The sequence below is a fragment of the Accipiter gentilis genome, unplaced genomic scaffold (genome assembly GCF_929443795.1).
Source record: "Accipiter gentilis unplaced genomic scaffold, bAccGen1.1, whole genome shotgun sequence".
Classification (NCBI taxonomy): Eukaryota; Metazoa; Chordata; class Aves; order Accipitriformes; family Accipitridae; genus Astur; species Astur gentilis.
The window spans coordinates 2,478,312-2,495,265 of record NW_026060824.1 but is presented as its reverse complement, the minus strand read 5'-3'; the positions used below and the strand labels follow the sequence as shown (position 1 = coordinate 2,495,265).

General features: G+C 49.3%; 1 protein-coding gene across 1 annotated transcript; it reads left to right on the top strand.

The window, feature by feature from the left end:
- The first annotated feature begins 10,933 nt into the window (after nucleotides 1–10,933).
- On the top strand, nucleotides 10,934–11,935 carry LOC126036832 (olfactory receptor 14C36-like). Its single transcript, XM_049797043.1, has one exon. It carries the CDS (start codon nucleotides 10,979–10,981, stop codon nucleotides 11,933–11,935), a length of 957 nt encoding a protein of 318 aa, XP_049653000.1. The 5' UTR covers nucleotides 10,934–10,978.
- Nucleotides 11,936–16,954: the final 5,019 nt, after the last annotated feature.

Sequence of the window (16,954 nt, the reverse complement as noted above, 5' to 3'; positions counted from 1 at the left end):
TGACAAATTGGTTAGGATTATCAGGTTGGTTTAAAGGGCTGCTACAATCTGGCCTTATCATTATTTTCATGGTATTAATTTGGCTTTGTTTAGTGGGATGTGTGATGTCTTGTATTAAGCAATTGATATTCCGCCTCACCAGCCAGGCTTGGTTAGTGCCAAAACAAAAAGGGGGAGTTGTGGAGAGTTGGTTGATAGAAAGAGGACATGGACTTCCCATGGGAACACATAACACAGGTTTGGAAATAGAATAAGAGTATCCTTGAGCTCTCCCTGACATAAGTAAAACAAGAAACTTGGCATTAAGAAAATCCATTTTCATTAACAACCTGGGGGCGAGATTATGCTTGTGTTTCCACAGATGCAGGCCCACAATGGACTTCCGTTCGATCTGTACGACCATCATCATCTGGAACATCATAGATGGTGTGGCAATATGAATACCACGTCAGTCAAAAACTAACGTATAGGTCACCTTGGCTAACATAACAGGTCAAGATTCTCTGTGCATTGCAACCGCATCACAAAGCCCATGAACCAATAGACAAGATGGCTATGACTCGTGCAGCGCGCCTGGCCAGCGAGCGCATGCGTCATAGATTGCAACCGAGGCGGACTTTTGGCACCCGCTGGCCACGTGTGCTAAAACCTGTTCCTCTGCAAATGTATAAATACCTGGATATTCCCGATTGCTGAGGCCCGATTGCTGGGCTGAGTTTGCGGAGCAAGATGGCACAAGAATGTATGGATGGTTCATCTTCCTCATAGTCCTCATGGTCTGGGTCATTAGGGGTAACGGGTTGGCTCAAAGAATTATGGGCATTGTTGTAGATATTGTGATTTTAGCTATTGTAATAATTTTACCTTGTTCAGCTTATTAAGGAAAATGGCATCCCAAGTTATTAAGCAAGCCTGGACTACTCAAAAACAAAAAGGGGGAATTGTTGAGGATTTCTTGGCTGGGCGAAGGCATGTGAGCAATCCAGCCTTTAGCTGGGAACGAAGCATAAGTTTACAAAGTGCTGAAGCAGACAAGGATGCTGTGTCCCTGTACACTGGGAAAAAGGAAGATAAGAAGAGCCTGACAACACCTGGATGCTGAAGAATGAGATAACTGCTGGACACCTTGTGAAGAAGCTTGCACAGCCAATAGAGAATAAGGTAGTGTCACGTGAAACGGGGTATTGTACCAATCAGAGTATTGTATAAGGCGTGTGGACAAGTCAGTCTTGAGTCTTGTCAAGACGCCTGAACAGTAAACGAGCAAGATGTTAACTCATATTGAGTGTGATTCTTGACTCTGGCCGTTCTTCCCGACACCAATGATGGCCTTCAGATCACAGTTCCCCCATGGCCCTCCTACTTTGCAGCTGCCCCAGCACCTGAACCCTCCCCTGCCCCAGCCTTGTCCCAGGTGGGGCTTTGCAGAAAGCTCTGCTCCAGGGTCTGCCAGAGTCTGGGGAAGGAAGGAAGCTGGGGAGGGCTGTCTGTTCCCCCAAACCAGCCCTTGGCCCAGGAGGAAGGTGGAGATGGCCTAACAGCAAAACTCACTTGCAAACCTGGGACGACCAGCAAGTGCTGGAAATGGACAAAAATTGGGGTGACGAAGGCCCCGAGCCACCTTCCTCATCTGTCCACACCACCAAGGGCACAGACCAGCCTCCTCCTCTCTCCTGCACCTGCATGTCTTCCATGTTTGCCACAAGCCCTGGCTCTGCACCACAAACCCCCGGAGTCAGTCCTTGCCCTGCACGGTCACACACTACAAGCTATACACTGATATTTTTCTCTCCTGGGGGCTTTCCAGCCCAGCACAGCCCCCCTAAACTCTTCCCACTGTTAGGGATGCGCAACTAACCATATCCAATAGGCGTTAAAGCTCAGATTTATTCTTCAGCAAAAGTCAGAAGTCCGGTAACATTTTATAAAACCACAGGCTCGATGTAAAGAGAATTAATACTACATGGCCGACTTAAGAATCCCCAAGATTTAAAGCGATGGCTCAAAATGTGCATATCACTCACCGAAAAACTGAGGGCTCTCTCCCTCAAGGAGTTACCTCGGGCAGCGCTGAGGTTGCAGGATGTTTTTCTGAGTACAATGGCCTTGCTGTTTCTTTGACCGATTGTTTGCTGATCAGTGGTGGATGGGGGTTCTGTATGTTGCAAAATATGTGACAAATTGCTTTTGGATGGCCTTGCAGTTTCTGAAGAAGATAAGTACTTTAGCCCTCTTAGGTAACTGAGCTTAGAAGTATCCATATGGATTATGTCAAAATGCAAGCATAGATAATAGAAGCACTAACAAGCATTCTTTAGGATAAGATGTATCAAACATGCAGAAGATCACACTGCACAGAATCATCTGAGAAGGGTCAAGTAGCAGACAAGAGAGGAAGACTATGGAAGACCACCAGAGGACTCTTGAAGACCACCAGAGACCTTCAATATGCCTGCATAATGGACATTTGCATATGCTAATATTTTCCCCAGAAAACTAATGAATATGTATAACATTTCTCAGAAATCTAGTGAATATATATGTAGAACATGTACTTAACCTGCACAATTAGGCCTGACAGTGTGCATGAAAGGTGGAGCAATCCCCCGTGCACCCAGTGCTGCAATAAAGAATGCCTGCTTTCTAAAACTCCAAAATTGAGTCTTAGAGAGTTTCTTTGACTGGCTTTTTCGGTATCACACTCACCCAAAAGCGGAGGGCTCTCTCCCTCGAGGAGTTACCTTGGGTGGTGCCCCGACCCGATGGGGAGTCCCTGACTGCAGACCCACTGCTCCGAGGAGGAATGTTTCCAACATGTCCTCCAGCAGGACCCTGTTTATACCCCTGTTGAATCTGACCTGTGGTCATTCAATTCTATTGGCTAGGAGGGCCACCTCGGTGTACCTGGCACATCTCGATTGGCCAGTTCAAATTCCAACATGCAGCTTCCAGGGTTTCCTTTCCCTTCTCCCTTCCTGGAGAAGTTTTGTTTCCTGCTGGCAGGATGGGGGTGGGGGGAATGTACTACCACATTGGGTTAAACAATGACAAACTAACAGTGCTGTGTTCACCAATGAACCATATCTCTAAGTGCCACATCCACACATCTTTTAAGTAACTCCAGGGATGGTGACTTAACCACTTCCCTGGGCAGCCTGTTCTCATATTTGATAACCCTTCCACAGAAGAAATTTTTCCTAATATCCAAGCTAGAATCATGAAATCACAGAATCATAGAATGGTTTGGGTTGGAAGGGACCATAAAGTTCATCTAGTTCCAACCCCCTTGCAATGGGCAGGGACACCTTCCACTAGAGCAGGTTGCTCAAAGCCCCATCCAACCTAGCCTTGAACACTTCCAGGGAGGGGGCAGCCATAACTTCTCTAGGCAACCTGTTCCAGTGTCTCACCACCCACACAGTAAAGATTTTTTCCTAATAGCTCATCTAAACCTACCCTCTTTCAGTATAAAACCAATACCCTCCATCCTATCACTACATTCCCTGTTAAAGAGTCCCTCCCTCCCTTTTCTGTAGGCCCCCTTTAAGTACTGGAAGGCTGCTATAAGGTGTCCCTGGAGCCTGCTCTTCTCCAGGCTAAACAACCTCTCCTCTCACAGCCTGTCCTCATAGGAGAGGTGCTCTAGCCACCCAGTCATCTTTGTGGCCCTCCTCTGGAACCCTTCCAACAGGTCTATGTCTTGCTTCTGTTGGGGGTCCAGAGCTGAAAGCAGTACTCCAGGTGGGATCACAGCAGAGCAGAGTAGAGGGGGAGAATCCCCTCCCTGGACCTGCTGGCCACACTTCCTTTGATGCAGTCCAGGATGCGATTGGCTTTCTGGGCTGTGAGCACACATTGCTGGCCCATGTCCAGCTTTTCACCCAGCAGTATCCCCAAGTCCTTCTCCACAGGGCTGCTCTCAGTCCCTTCATCCCCCAGCCTGTATTGATACCAGGGATTCCCTGACCCCGGTCCTGCACCAATGTTCAACACGTGGTCTTGTCGAACTTCATGAGATTTGCACAACATCACTTCTCAAGCCTGTCACGGTCCCTCTGGATGACATCTCTTCCCTCCAGCATGTCCACCGTACCACACAGCTTGGTGTCGTTGGCAAACTGGCTGAGGGTGCACTCAGTCCCACAGCCCATGTCACCGGCAAAGATTATAAACAGCACCAGGGTTGATTGTGCCTGGCCAACCTTTTTCTTTTCTCTGATGTAAGGACAGAATTGCTGGACTTAGGGAGAGCAGTGGTGGCTTTTTACCTGGAAGTCATGTATTCAGCAATATCCCCCACAATATTCTTGTGTCCAAGATAGGCTAATATAGTCTTCATGTGTGTTTAAGTAGATGGGTAAAAAACAAGCTGCATGGTTGGGCTTGGAAGGATGCTAGATAAAGGGAGAAACTTTTCAATCATGAGCACAGTAGCGCACTGGAAGCTGTTTACCAGGGAGCATCCACCAGCTCTATCCCCGAAAGTGACCAAGGCATGTTTGGATAAAGCCCTGAGTGAGCTGGTCTGATCCTGCTTTGTGCAGGAGGTTGCTTGAGACACTTCCCAAGGCCCCTTCCAGCCTGAACAATCCTGTCCTTCCTTCCCCTTCATGTTTTCAAATTAGGGAAAGCTCTCAGGCTCTCCCTGAACACAAAAATAATTCACATCAGGTGAATTTACAAGTATTTACAAGTATTCCCAAACAGCCCTGACCACATCCTCTGCTTCTCTTTTCATTTGCCACAACCCAAGGTCTTTCTTCCTATCTTAATACCTTTCCAAAAAGAACAGCCTACCTTGTTAATCCTTTCAGAGCAGGGTGCTCAATTACTGTCACCTTCTTTGTACGGAGTCTGCACATGAACCAGAGCTCTGTTTCATTGCAGAAACAGAGATGAGGCATTTGACCAGCTCCTTGAACTCAGGAATCTGTATGCCGTGCACCCTGAGATTCCTGGGAACACCTAAGCTTTTGTCCAGAGAAGTGGGATTCCCTCTTAGGTGTCCTCACCTGTCTCCTGGCCCATGTGGTACTTCTGGCTCTGAAGAGAATCAAAACACACTTTTTGACTAGGTTCGTTTCATTTTACGTGCTGACATACAGGGCACATGAAGGGAGCTCACAACTCCGGGCTCTTTGCTGAACAGTTAGGACTTTGGACACTGGAAATGCAGGTAACGGTGCTGTGTCCGTGTACACCACATAAAAATCCTGGCTTCCTTTGTTCCTAACCTGGGATGTGTCCCTTGGCCTTCTCTGGCCAAAAAAGAAACAACTCCCCTATGCCACGTCCCCCTCGCCCCTGAGAAAAGGGAGAAAATATATGGAAGAGGGATGATTTGGGGGCAATTCTGTCTAAGAGGTGTAATCTTTAAATGACAGCAAAGAGGTAGAAGTGAGAGAAAAAACACTGTTCTAAAACTTCATGGAAGAGGCTAACTACTGAAGTGTAGTAGCCCTTTTGCCAAGTAAGAATGACCGTTGGGGATGAAATTAAAGAGCTTTAATTCATCATCATCATCATCATCGAGAATGAGAAGGAATTCCCTTATAGCACTGTCATGTTACTGTTATCAGTGATAGTACCACTAATTCAAAAGCATCCTTGAGAGCGTCTCTGTTTTTCCTTGGCTCCAAAGCTCAGCCTGCTCAAATTTTAGAAAGACTACTTCAAAACTCTGCAACCCAGATCTCTACAACCTTCTCTCCTTGAAGGTCTTTTACCCCAGAATGGGGAAAACTTCCAATTCAGGCATCAAACCATTGCCCAACCTGCCTGGAGAGCCAGGACAGTTGTGCCACACAGCAGCCAGCCTCAGAGGGAAGCTGGATGTAGTGTGAAGTGGTTCTGACTCAAATGGAAGCTGAAATCCTGAGCTGGCAAGCCAACACTGGCTGCAGTTAGACATCAGATACTTGTCATGACTGTGAGTTCTGACCTCGTTGGCAGAGTTTCTCACACCCCTCACCGAGGAGGGCAGGGTGTTGGGGAGATGGGAGCTTCAGTTTCCCAGATGCCAGGACAGTCCCCAGACCATCCTCCCCTTGGCCACTGGTGTCCCATTTCCTGAGATGTAAAGCTGGTGGACCTTCTGTTGATAATCATGTTAAAATGCATCAATAATCCTTCAAGTATTTGCATGAGTTGCCTAAGGGTATCAGTATTTAAAAAAAATAAATGTTTAATCTGCCTAAATATAAATATTTGCAACAAAGGAGTCCACATCAGTGGTGGCCATTCTGGGCAGTGCCAATTATATAGGTGCTTGCACTATAAAGGCATGATACCCCATCGACAAGGCTGTTGGCACCCTGTTACTTTGCCTTGCCAGGGAATGCCAGGGCACTTGAAGTTGTTCACCACAGGATCCTGCTTATGAACCTGGAGACTTCCTGGGGTTGCTGACAAAAGACCTGTTCTGTTTCCTCTTCCTGAGCAAGCAGTCTGTAACTGAAAACACAAGGTCACTCCTGCTGACTCCTGCTCTGATCCTAAATGACAAAAGCTAGTCCAACCCGTTGTCTGTCACATAAAGGACCTCCACAAATACAGGCTTCCCCTTCATACAGGGGGCATAGTCCTCGTCCTCCCTGCTGCTCCCTGCGCAGAGCTTGTATCCCTCCATTGCAGCACCATATCTCAGCAAGCTATCTCACCACAAGTAATTTAATCCAAAACCATCACAGTTCTGTGACAAGCCATGGGTCTCCAGCTCCTCCTGGCAGTGCACATTTGGGCTACGACATGTCAGCTGTGGCAGCGTACTGGACCACAGACTTCTCACAGGGAATCACTGGTCCTGACCAGAAAAATATTGAACATCGAGTTCTTAGGGCTGTGCTGGGCTGCACCCTGCTGCACGTACAGCACAGCCATCAAACCTGTGTTACGCTGCACAGATCCCTTTCCCGCAGGACAACCTTAGAGGCATATTGTTGCACAAGAGCCTGCAGGCAGGTCCCACTCTGTACTGGACATCATGCCTCCTGCGTAGTCTTGCCTGTATCTAACAGTGCAGCAAAACATACTCATGAAAGCATCATTTCTGTTTGACTGTTGAGACGACGAGTAAAGTTGTTCCTTGTAAGAAAATCCTACAGTAGTTTGAATGACCAGAACAGGAGACTGTCTTCTGTGGATGGGGTCTGCATGGTTTGCTGCATTCAGGTAGAAGGCCCATTTAATGCTACACCACCTGGGGTTCCCACCATCTAAAGAGGCCTGAGATTATCTGCATGGTTCTCTATTTATACTGTTAGCACTAATGCACAGAATGATAAAAGGTACCTCCCAGGGTCCAAGTGTCTTTCTTACTGGGGTCATAACAGGTCAGCACCTCCTCGAGAAAAAAACACTCCCTCAGCACCCTTGGATGCAGCTCGCTCTCATTCCTATGGACTGGTAAGGGTGTAGTTTGCTTGAGTAACCCCGCGCTTGATCCCCATCCACTGCTGGTTGTTATTCTCCAGAGTCCTGCCTCACAGCTCAAAGGCCTGGGAGACAAGGCTGGTATTGACGGAGGCTGTGACGTAGAGTACCTCAGATCTATCCAGAGCTACTCTTCCTCATGTCAGCAGTGGTCCTACCTTACCACTTTTTCTTCTTTAACTGTTCCTGAAGTATCAAAAGTTCATCTTGGTGCCCTTGAAATCCTTTTTGATTTTACACTAAAATTTGATGTGGACCATTGCTGTGCTTGGAGTATGCTCTTCTTGAAGACAAGATGTATCCAGGCACACTCTGAAAATTCTTGGTCTTTTCATTGATTGGATCATCAAGGGAGCGAGTAAAAACCCCTGTGTGGCATGCCTCCTGCTCATGCAATGCCTGCAGCTCTTGGGTGGAGAAGGAGCAGACCTTGCCTCTCTGTTGGCATCTGATGACTGATGCCTCTGACTGATGGCTTTAGTGTATGGAAAACAGGCACCAAATCGCACTCTATGTGATGCCGTCTGAGACGTCTAGTACACACACTGTGAGTGGGAATTGCTTTCCTCTAGCTCCTGTGAGGTTCCTGCCAGCCTTGGCATCTCGTGTAGCTCTGTGGCCCTGCATTTGGACAGTAAATAGAAGACCTGCCCTTTATTCTATTAGGAAGTGTGGGGACGAAACTGGGACACATGCCATTATAGTCAGTGGAGGTATTGTAAATTCCGCTGATGGAAAAGAGAGAGACCTAGCTGTCGCTATGGTACATGACTGCAGTCGTTCATATGAATACCTGTATCAAGTGCCATGAAGATAAGGAGTAGGAAAAGATTCTTTTGGCCTTCATTTGGGCATAAGCTGTCATGTCACTTGGCCAAAGGAATTTCCCACCAGGCTCATACAGGATTCCCAAGATGTTGCCCTGTCTCTATGAACTTTGCTGTTACCTAAGTATATATTGGACCACCTCTTGCAGTTCAAATGTCACAAGGGATTTGCATTTGAACACCTAACTCCTGCCTTCCATCTCCATTAATTCAGATGGAAGCTGAGAGACAAGGAGTTCACATGCTCACACCTATTTTGCTCACACCTGAACTGAGGCAAGAGGTATCCCACCTCTTCTGGTTTTGTGGTGTGCGTGGGAGGGAGCTGAGCTTCCTTCAAATGCCCTGAGCAGAAATGTGGCATGTAGATGTAACTTTCTCTCCGAGACAAAAATGTTATTTCAGGAAAGAAGTTTTTCTCCTTAACTGAGGGAGGCAACACCAGTGTTTGCTTCAGCCTGTTTCCTGGCAGGTTCCCCTGGAGACCCAGGGACACCTGGAGGGAGCCCAGAGGGGGCAGAGAAAGGGCTGCCTTGAGCTGGTCCTCTGCTGCTGGGCTGGGCTGGGCTCCAGGGCTGGAGGGAAATCATAGCAAGCAGGCAGCACTGCAGAGAGACAGCTCTGCCCAGGAGCAGCTGCTCTGCAAAGCGCAGCAGGGCTGAGGGCACTGCCTGCAGGCACCGAGGGGAGAGAAGTGAGGCAGAGAGAGATGCTAAAGGCAGCCTGGGGGGCGGGGGAGGAGAGAGGAGAGCTGACCTGGAGAAAAATCTTCACATCCCTTAACAGGGTAAGTGTCTTGTTGCAGGGCAATGCAGATATGGTTCCTGGAATGATCTCCTAAAGTTGGCACATCCCACAGTCTATGGGATCTCTCAGGAAAACTCTCACACTTTCTGCAGTGTAGAGAAAAAGGATGCACTTTGGAGCACAGCTTCCCTGCTGCACCCTCAGAGGGACAGGGCATGTCAGCTGCCTTCACCCGGGGATGGCTGCAGAGTGTGAAGGTGGGTGTGCAGCCAGGGGTGCCCAGGGCTGTCCTTCTGAGCAGGGTCCTTGCGGCCAGGGGGCTGTGTGCTGGGACAGGGACTCTGCCGCTGGTCAAAGTACTCTGCCTTCCTGGGGAACTCCAGCAGCAGAGTGGGGAGAAGCTGTGGGTGGAAAACCAACTTGCAGTAGGGGAGGGTCCTTCTGCTGACAAGAGGGTGCTGTGTGGATCGGGGCTGCTCACAGCTCCAGATCATCCCCAGGACGTTTCCAAGGGCACTTTCCAAGGGCAAGGTCAAAGCAGGGATTGCTATAAAGTTAAGGAGCTTTCCTGAGTTTGGTTTTCTGTTTCCTACTCTTGGAGAATTTTCAGGGGAAATGGAAAATGAGCTGTCGTGCTTGAACAAGTCAGAGACTCCTGAGGTGACACTCTGAGGGATCAGTAAGTCTGACAGGAGCCTCCTGAAGTAGAGCACAGGGACTGAGAAGAACTGCCTGGCTGTGTTGGTGCCTGGGAGGTGGCATGTACAGCTGGGTAAGGGTAACTCTTTCCTGACTGCCCAGCTGCCTCTGCATTTGCCTCTCTGAGCCAGTCAGTCACTGCATTTTTTCTTGATTCTCCACTAGTCTGTTATTGCTACTATTACCTTATTCTGGCTGTTTCTCTTGGCTGGGAGTTTCAACTGCAGAGTCACAGGCTGATCTTTGGGTCCTCCCATGCAGCTGTGTCCATGGGAACAAGGTTACAGGTGTCCAAGCTTTCCTCCAAGCTGTGGGGCTGTGGGCAATGCAGCCTGTGTCATTCCCTAGGAAATGAGCTGACTCTCCCTTCCTGAGATACCATCATCAGGACACTTGGCTATTTTCTTGGGGTGTCCTTCCTAGCTGTGAGCTGCCCTCCAGAATGCAGGTCTGTCCCATAGCATCTTGGTGTTACCTGAATGCCCCATGGAAAAGCACAGAGACTCCATGAGCGAGGAAATGCTGCTGGGTTTGTGAAATGAACCATGTGTGTCCTTGGCAAGAGGTGGGGTGCAGAGACATTCAGGAATGGGGAGTCGCTTGGTGCTGGGCAGTGGATCTCTCTGCGCTCAGTAGTGCCTGGAGTCTCTTCAGGTTAACACAGGAGTGTTATTACCCTCCATCTCAGAAAGTTAAGAGCTAAGGGTAGCTAGAAAGAAGACAGAGTGACGGATCAGCTCTCCTCACACTGCACTATGCCACAGGCAGTACTTTTTCCCCGCAGGACCCACTTTGTTTTATCTGAATGCAGCAGAAATGATGAGGATTTCTGAAGTGCAAGAATATTACCCAGTAATGCAAGAATATTACCTCTCAGGGGGAGAGGTGTAACCCCCCCTATCTCTCAAACAATGCTTTGATTGTGTTTCTTAGCCCTGGCAGTGCAGATGTTGACAAACACTTTTACATTAGGAGTAGTTTCATCTGACCAATTCAAACACCAGAACTAACTGGCACCATTCCCAGAAAGCCACTGCTGCAGAGCAGGGCTGACTCTTTGGCAGCCAGTAGACAGAGGTCCTGCTAGTCATGGCACACCCAGCCAGCACCAACCAGAGCTCCATCCACACAGCTGAACAGAGATCTCGTTGAAATGGTAAAAATCTGGTGAACATGTATTATGAGAAATGGATTTGATTTTGGTCAGAGAATAATACCCTAACTTGTCACTGCCCTTGCCTCCTTGTTCAGTGCTCCACAGCCAGAGGCAGCAGATGTCCAACAGCAGCTCCATCACCCAGTTCCTCCTCCTGGCATTTGCAGACACACGGGAGCTGCAGCTCTTGCACTTCTGGCTCTTCCTGGGCATCTACCTGGCTGCCCTGTTGGCCAACAGCCTCATCATCACCACCGTAGCCTGTGACCACCGCCTCCACACCCCCATGAACTTCTTCCTCCTCAATCTCTCCCTCCTTGACCTGGGCTCCATCTCCACCACTGTCCCCAAAGCTATGGCCAACTCCCTCTGGGACAGCAGGGCCATCTCCTATGCAGGATGTGCTGCACAGGTCTTTCTATTTCTCTTTTTGATCTCAGCAGAGTATTTCCTTCTCACTGTCATGGCCTATGACCGCTACATCGCCATCTGCAAACCCTTGCACTACGGGACCCTCCTGGGCAGCAGAGCTTGTGTCCACATGGCAGCAGCTGCCTGGGGCAGTGGGTTCCTCTATGCTGTGCTGCACACTGCCAATACATTATCACTACCCCTCTGCCGAGGCAATGCGGTGGACCAGTTTTTCTGTGAAATCCCCCGGATCCTCAAGCTCGCCTGCTCAGATGCCTACCTCAGGGAAGCTGGGGTACTTGTAGTTTCTGTCTGTTTAGCTGTTGGGTGTTTTGTTTTCATTGTGCTGTCCTATGTGCAGATCTTCAGGGCTGTGCTGAGGATCCCCTCTGAGCAGGGACGGCACAAAGCCTTTTCCACCTGCCTCCCTCACCTCGCCGTGGTCTCCTTGTTTGTAAGCACTGGAATAATTGCCTACCTGAAGCCCCCCTCCATCTCCTCCCCATCCCTGGACCTGGCGGTGGCAGTTCTGTACTCAGTGGTGCCTCCAACATTGAACCCCCTCATCTACAGCATGAGAAACCATGAGATCAAGGATGGCCTGAGAAAACTAATCACTGCATGTTTTTCCAAAGAAATAAACTGCCTCTTGTCTTCTGCATAACACTTATCTCATTATAGGCCCAGCCTTTCTTCTGCTTTCTGTTACGGTGATTTCAGGGTTTGAATCTCATTTTTGTTTGCTCTTTTTGCTTTGTTTTACTTATTTGCATGCTTTCCACAAAGAAATGTCTGTCTTTCTCTGGTTTCTAATTCACAATATATCCAGGCTTTCTGTGACCTGGAGGCTGTGCAAACGAAGAGCTGTACTCTCTGTGAGTTTAACCAAAATAAAGGGCCCTGCAGTGACTTGTTTTTCTGAGATCCTCCCTCCAAGACCTGCTCTGCAGCTGCAGGGAGCAGTGCCTGTCTGCAGAAGGGAAGAAGAGTCCCGGCACAGCAGCACTGCCTGGGAGCACCAGCGCTTCCTCTTTCCCGAGCTGCTCTTTTCCCACTTCCATGCTTTCCTTCTGAACCCTTTGGTTGGTGGAAGGCCCGAGTGCTCTTCAAGCATGGTTAGAGTCTTGCTGTGTGGCAGCCCTGTGGTCGCAGGCAAGGACAGGCAGTAGGCACTTCTGTGTCAGAGTTGCCTTCCATTGCAGCATTTCCATCACACAAGGGGATCTCCTCAGGCCTTGTGCCATGCATGCCCCCCACCCCTGGGGCTCACCCCCCTCCACGCCCGAGGAGCTGCTGTGCCCTTCAGAGGGTCTGGGGCTGTGGGGTCAGTGCCCAGAGCTCTGCCGCATCCTGTGATGGGCACAGCTGTGGGGCCATGCCAGACTGGGCTGCACTGGGCAGAGGGCAGGGGAGGTGGAGGGAGGTCAGAGGCAGTTGGAAGAGTTTAGGGGGAGCTGTGCTGTGCTGGAAAGAGCCCAGGAGAGAAAAATACCAGTGTATAACTCGTAGTGTGTGACCATGCAGGGCAAGGACTCACACCGGGGGTTTGTGGTGCAGAGGCAGGGCTTGTAGAAAGCATGGAAGACATGCAGGTGCAGGAGAGAGAAGGTCGGTCTGTGGCCTTGGTGGTGTGGACAGACAGGAAGGGTGGCTCAGGGTCTTTGTCACTCCCAGTGTCTCTCATTGGCCATTTCCAGCACTTGCTGGTCACCCCAACTTGACAGGTGAGCTTTGCTGCGAGGCCATCTCCATCTTCCTGCTGGTCCAAGGGCTGGTTTGGGGGAACGGACAGCCCTGTACAGCCTCTCTCCTTCTGAAGACATTGGAGCAGAGCTATCTGCAAAGCCCCATATGGGACAAGGCTGCAGCAGGGTGTGAGAGACTGTTTTGGCTGGTTGTCTCGACATTGCTGCTGCCTCAACATCCTGTTGTTGTGGGGGAGTACGCACAAGATGTCTCTGAAGAATCCGCCATATCCACGCCTACCGAGCTGTGCTTGCCCATGAGCAAGGTGAAGAAACCACTATGAGCACCTGGGCATGTGCCCATGGAGGGTCTCTGGGAGGCACATATGGTAATGAGTCCTGTGGAAACGGGTGGACTTATCAGAGAAATCATGGGGACTGGGACAATAAAAGAACTGCATATTCCCCCCTCAAAAAGCAGAAAAGTGGGGAGAGCTGAAGACCCGCACCTGGAAGACATCTGAAGGACTGTAACACCTGAACATGAGGGAAAGACACCTGGCTGGCAGCAGAAGAAGAACCGAACCCTCTATCACCTGCATAGGGACCGACTCAGCGGGACGTTGCTGGCTTCTTGCTGGTAGTAACTAGTCTTGCTAGCTCTCTTCCGTTTTCTTGCTTAAGTCTGCCTCTTTTTCCTTTCTTCTTCCCTCTGTCCTATCACAGTTATCAGTTGTTATAGGAAATAAAACTTGGAAGGTTGTACAGCATCTGACCTCGTTTGTGTCTTAATCTCGCTCTTGGGATCATTTAAGAACCCTCCCCGATATTGGATCGGGACACCTTTGTCTGATGACCTCATAGGCCACAAGGAGGAGATGGGTGGGAATGCTATGGTGAGGTCAGCTGTGCCTCAGGATCTCATGGGACAGCAGGAGGCACAAGGCTGGGAAGGTGGCTGGGAGGTCCCTTCTGTCCTTGGAGTTGATAGGCCAGCAGAAGGAACGTGGCTGGGAAAGGGACTGTGAGGACACTTCTTTCTGAAGGAGCTGATAGGTCAGCCCTTGACTCATGGCTGGGATATGTGCTTTTACACTCACATCTGCCAGTGTCTCTGGCAGGCCAACAGAAGCGTGTTGATTGGGAGAATCCCTTTCCCCCAGTACCTGGTAGGCCCATCTAGGACAAGGCCTCGGATATGGGTTCTCACACCTCTTCTGCCTAAGTACGTGAGTACATGACGGGACAGCAGCAGGCATGTGGCTTGGAAGATCACGGTGAGGTTACTTCTGGCTGCTCAGTTGACATGCCACAAGACGGCTGATGGGTTGGGCTATCACTCCGACACCAATTATGTCAGAGAAGCTCATAGGCCAGTAGGAGGCACATGGCCATGAAGGCAAGTGTGAGGTCATTGGAATCTCCAATCTCTTGGGGTCATTGGCCATCAGCAGGCACATGGCTGGCATGTTGACTATGACATCACTTCTGCCTGAGAATCTGATAGCCAGCAGCAGGCACAGGACTCGGTGGTTCTGTACCCAGAGGTTCTGGTTGCTTATGTCCCCAGTAAGAAAGGCACGCAGCCTCTGTGCAGTATCATTTGAAATGCCATTTAATACAGCAAACACTACAAACAGTGAATAAGGCCAACTGCATACAGGGCTGTATTAGGAGAGGGGTGGCCACCCAGGCAAGGGTGTTCTCATTCCTCAATGAGATGTGGCCACATCTGGACTAGTCTGTCCGAGTGGAGGGTTCTTCCCCAGTCTGGAGGAGCGGGGAAGAAGTGGAGTGGTCCCAGAGGACATCTGCCAGGATGGGGCCTCTTTGGAGAGGCTGAGGGACTTGGGCTTCTTTCGCCTGGTGAAGCGGAGGCTCAGGGCACTACAGTGGTAGAGTGCACCGGCTTGAAGGGTAGCTTCAGAGACGATGGAGCTTTTCTTGGTAGTGGGAAGAGAAGGAAACCTACGCAAAGTGCAGCTTGGAAGGTTCAGACTGGATGTGGTGAGAAAGAAATGTCACTCAAAGGGTAGCCATGTGGTGCAAGAGGTCACCCAGAGAGAGCCCAGATCAGCCCATGGCATTGTGTTTCAAGGAAAATCCAGCCAGGCTGGAGAAACATCCGTGAAGGAACAGAAAGGCTGGGGTGAGAGCTAGGTGGGAAAGCAAGATGGACATCAACAGCCTGAAGGGAAGGAGGTAAGGCATGGGGCAGGTTATGACAGCCTGCAGGAGAGATGGCCAAGTGCTCTGGCAAGGCTGAGAGGCCAAACAGGTCCATTGGATTTGTCACCTTGGATTTGACAGTAGCTTCTGCCATGGAGGCCTACCAGGCAAAACTTGTTTTGAGGCTCTGGACTTAGTTTCTTCCTCACCCCTGCTTGGGTAATCCAGGATGCATTGTACAGTTTTCCTACACTTGGCATTGCTCACCCTCACATCCTGCTGCCCCCAGGAAGAGCCCTGACTCACCTGTGAGGGACAGGATCTGTCTTCCCAAGGCCTGCAGATCAGGGATTGGCCTTTCTGCTTCGTAAAACAAAGCAAATCTTTTCTCAGCATTGTAGCCACCTTCACAGTGCTTTTGCCTACCTGCAATCACAGCCTCCAAGTATCTGCTCTAACGAGTCCCTGGGGAGGCTTTGTCAGGAATGGCCCTCAGTGGGGCCCATTAATTCTTCAAGGTACTTTGCTTCTGACTTTGACTTCTTGAGAAGTTTCTTTCAGTCTACTCTCAGTAGCTGAGGTTCATGGACTCAGCCTCAAACACACCATGGGGCTCATTAAAATACAGAAAGCCCTAACGAGCCTTGTGTCTTCCTGCAATTATCTCCAAGTCTGCAAGACTTGTACAGCTAATTAGAAAAATGTCATAGTGTAGTTAAGGAGGAAGATTTCAAAGTGCACCTATACTTATGATTTTTTTTTTTTTTTTTTTTAAGAAAAGCTTTTATTATTTTCGGTTTAGAGAAGAGGTGATAGAAGCATCCTCCAAGTGATAATGATCCAGAGTGTCTCCTCAGGAGGTCTGGACAGCTACAAAAAGCAGTCCCTTGAGGTCTGACACTGTATGGACACCCTTGCTCCTCACCTCTCAAACCTCAGCACTTCTGACATTGGCCACCTGGGGCTTACATCTCTGTTCCTTGCCTCAGACTTCTCCACTGGTCTCTACAGCTGGAGGTTACAGCTCCTTTGCACCATCTCCCCCCTGCTCTCCTTAGAGAACCGGCTGCACACAGGCCCAGAAGAATTTTTCCTATTTGCAAGCAAAGAAAAGATCATGATGAAGTTTCAAAAACAATAAGTCGCACTCCTCAACAACTTTGGAAGTACAAGCTGCCCCTATGAGGCTGCCTTTCTACAAGGGATAGTCTTATGAGAAATGTTTGTGATGCATACGAAAAAGTTACATATAAACACAATTAAAGAATTGGCTAAAGAGACAATTAGACCACTGGAAGACAGGCAAGCTTTTAACTCCCTGAAGCTCAAAGCAGCTGCATGCGGGACAGGTATCTTGACGAACAAAGAGGAAGGGAAGGAGAGAAGTGGAGCATCATGGAAAGGGCCTTTGCCTAGGCAGTCTGCATCTGAAAAGATGACTTTCACAAATGGTCGTTTTGTCAGGACAGGTGCAACTACATGAAAGACTAGAGAAAATAAGTAGTCCGTAGGACAGGCAGAATAGTGTTAACGAAGTTACAGGGAAAGACTGATATTTCTTTGGAATGTCCTCTGTAAAGGGTCATGGAATTGGTAGGGGTGTCTTGAGATGGAAGACAAACCAATGTTGTGCCCATCTTCCAAAGAGACCAGAAGTGCAACCCAGGGAACCACAGGCTGTACAAGGTCACTTTGACGAGGAGTGTGCCATTGAATGACTCCTCATGGGTGACATTTCTGGGCACCTAAAAAAGGAGAACATCAGCATGGACTTCCCAAGGGTAAATCAGGCCTTGCCAACCTGATTGCCGTCATGATGAAGGAAGTGC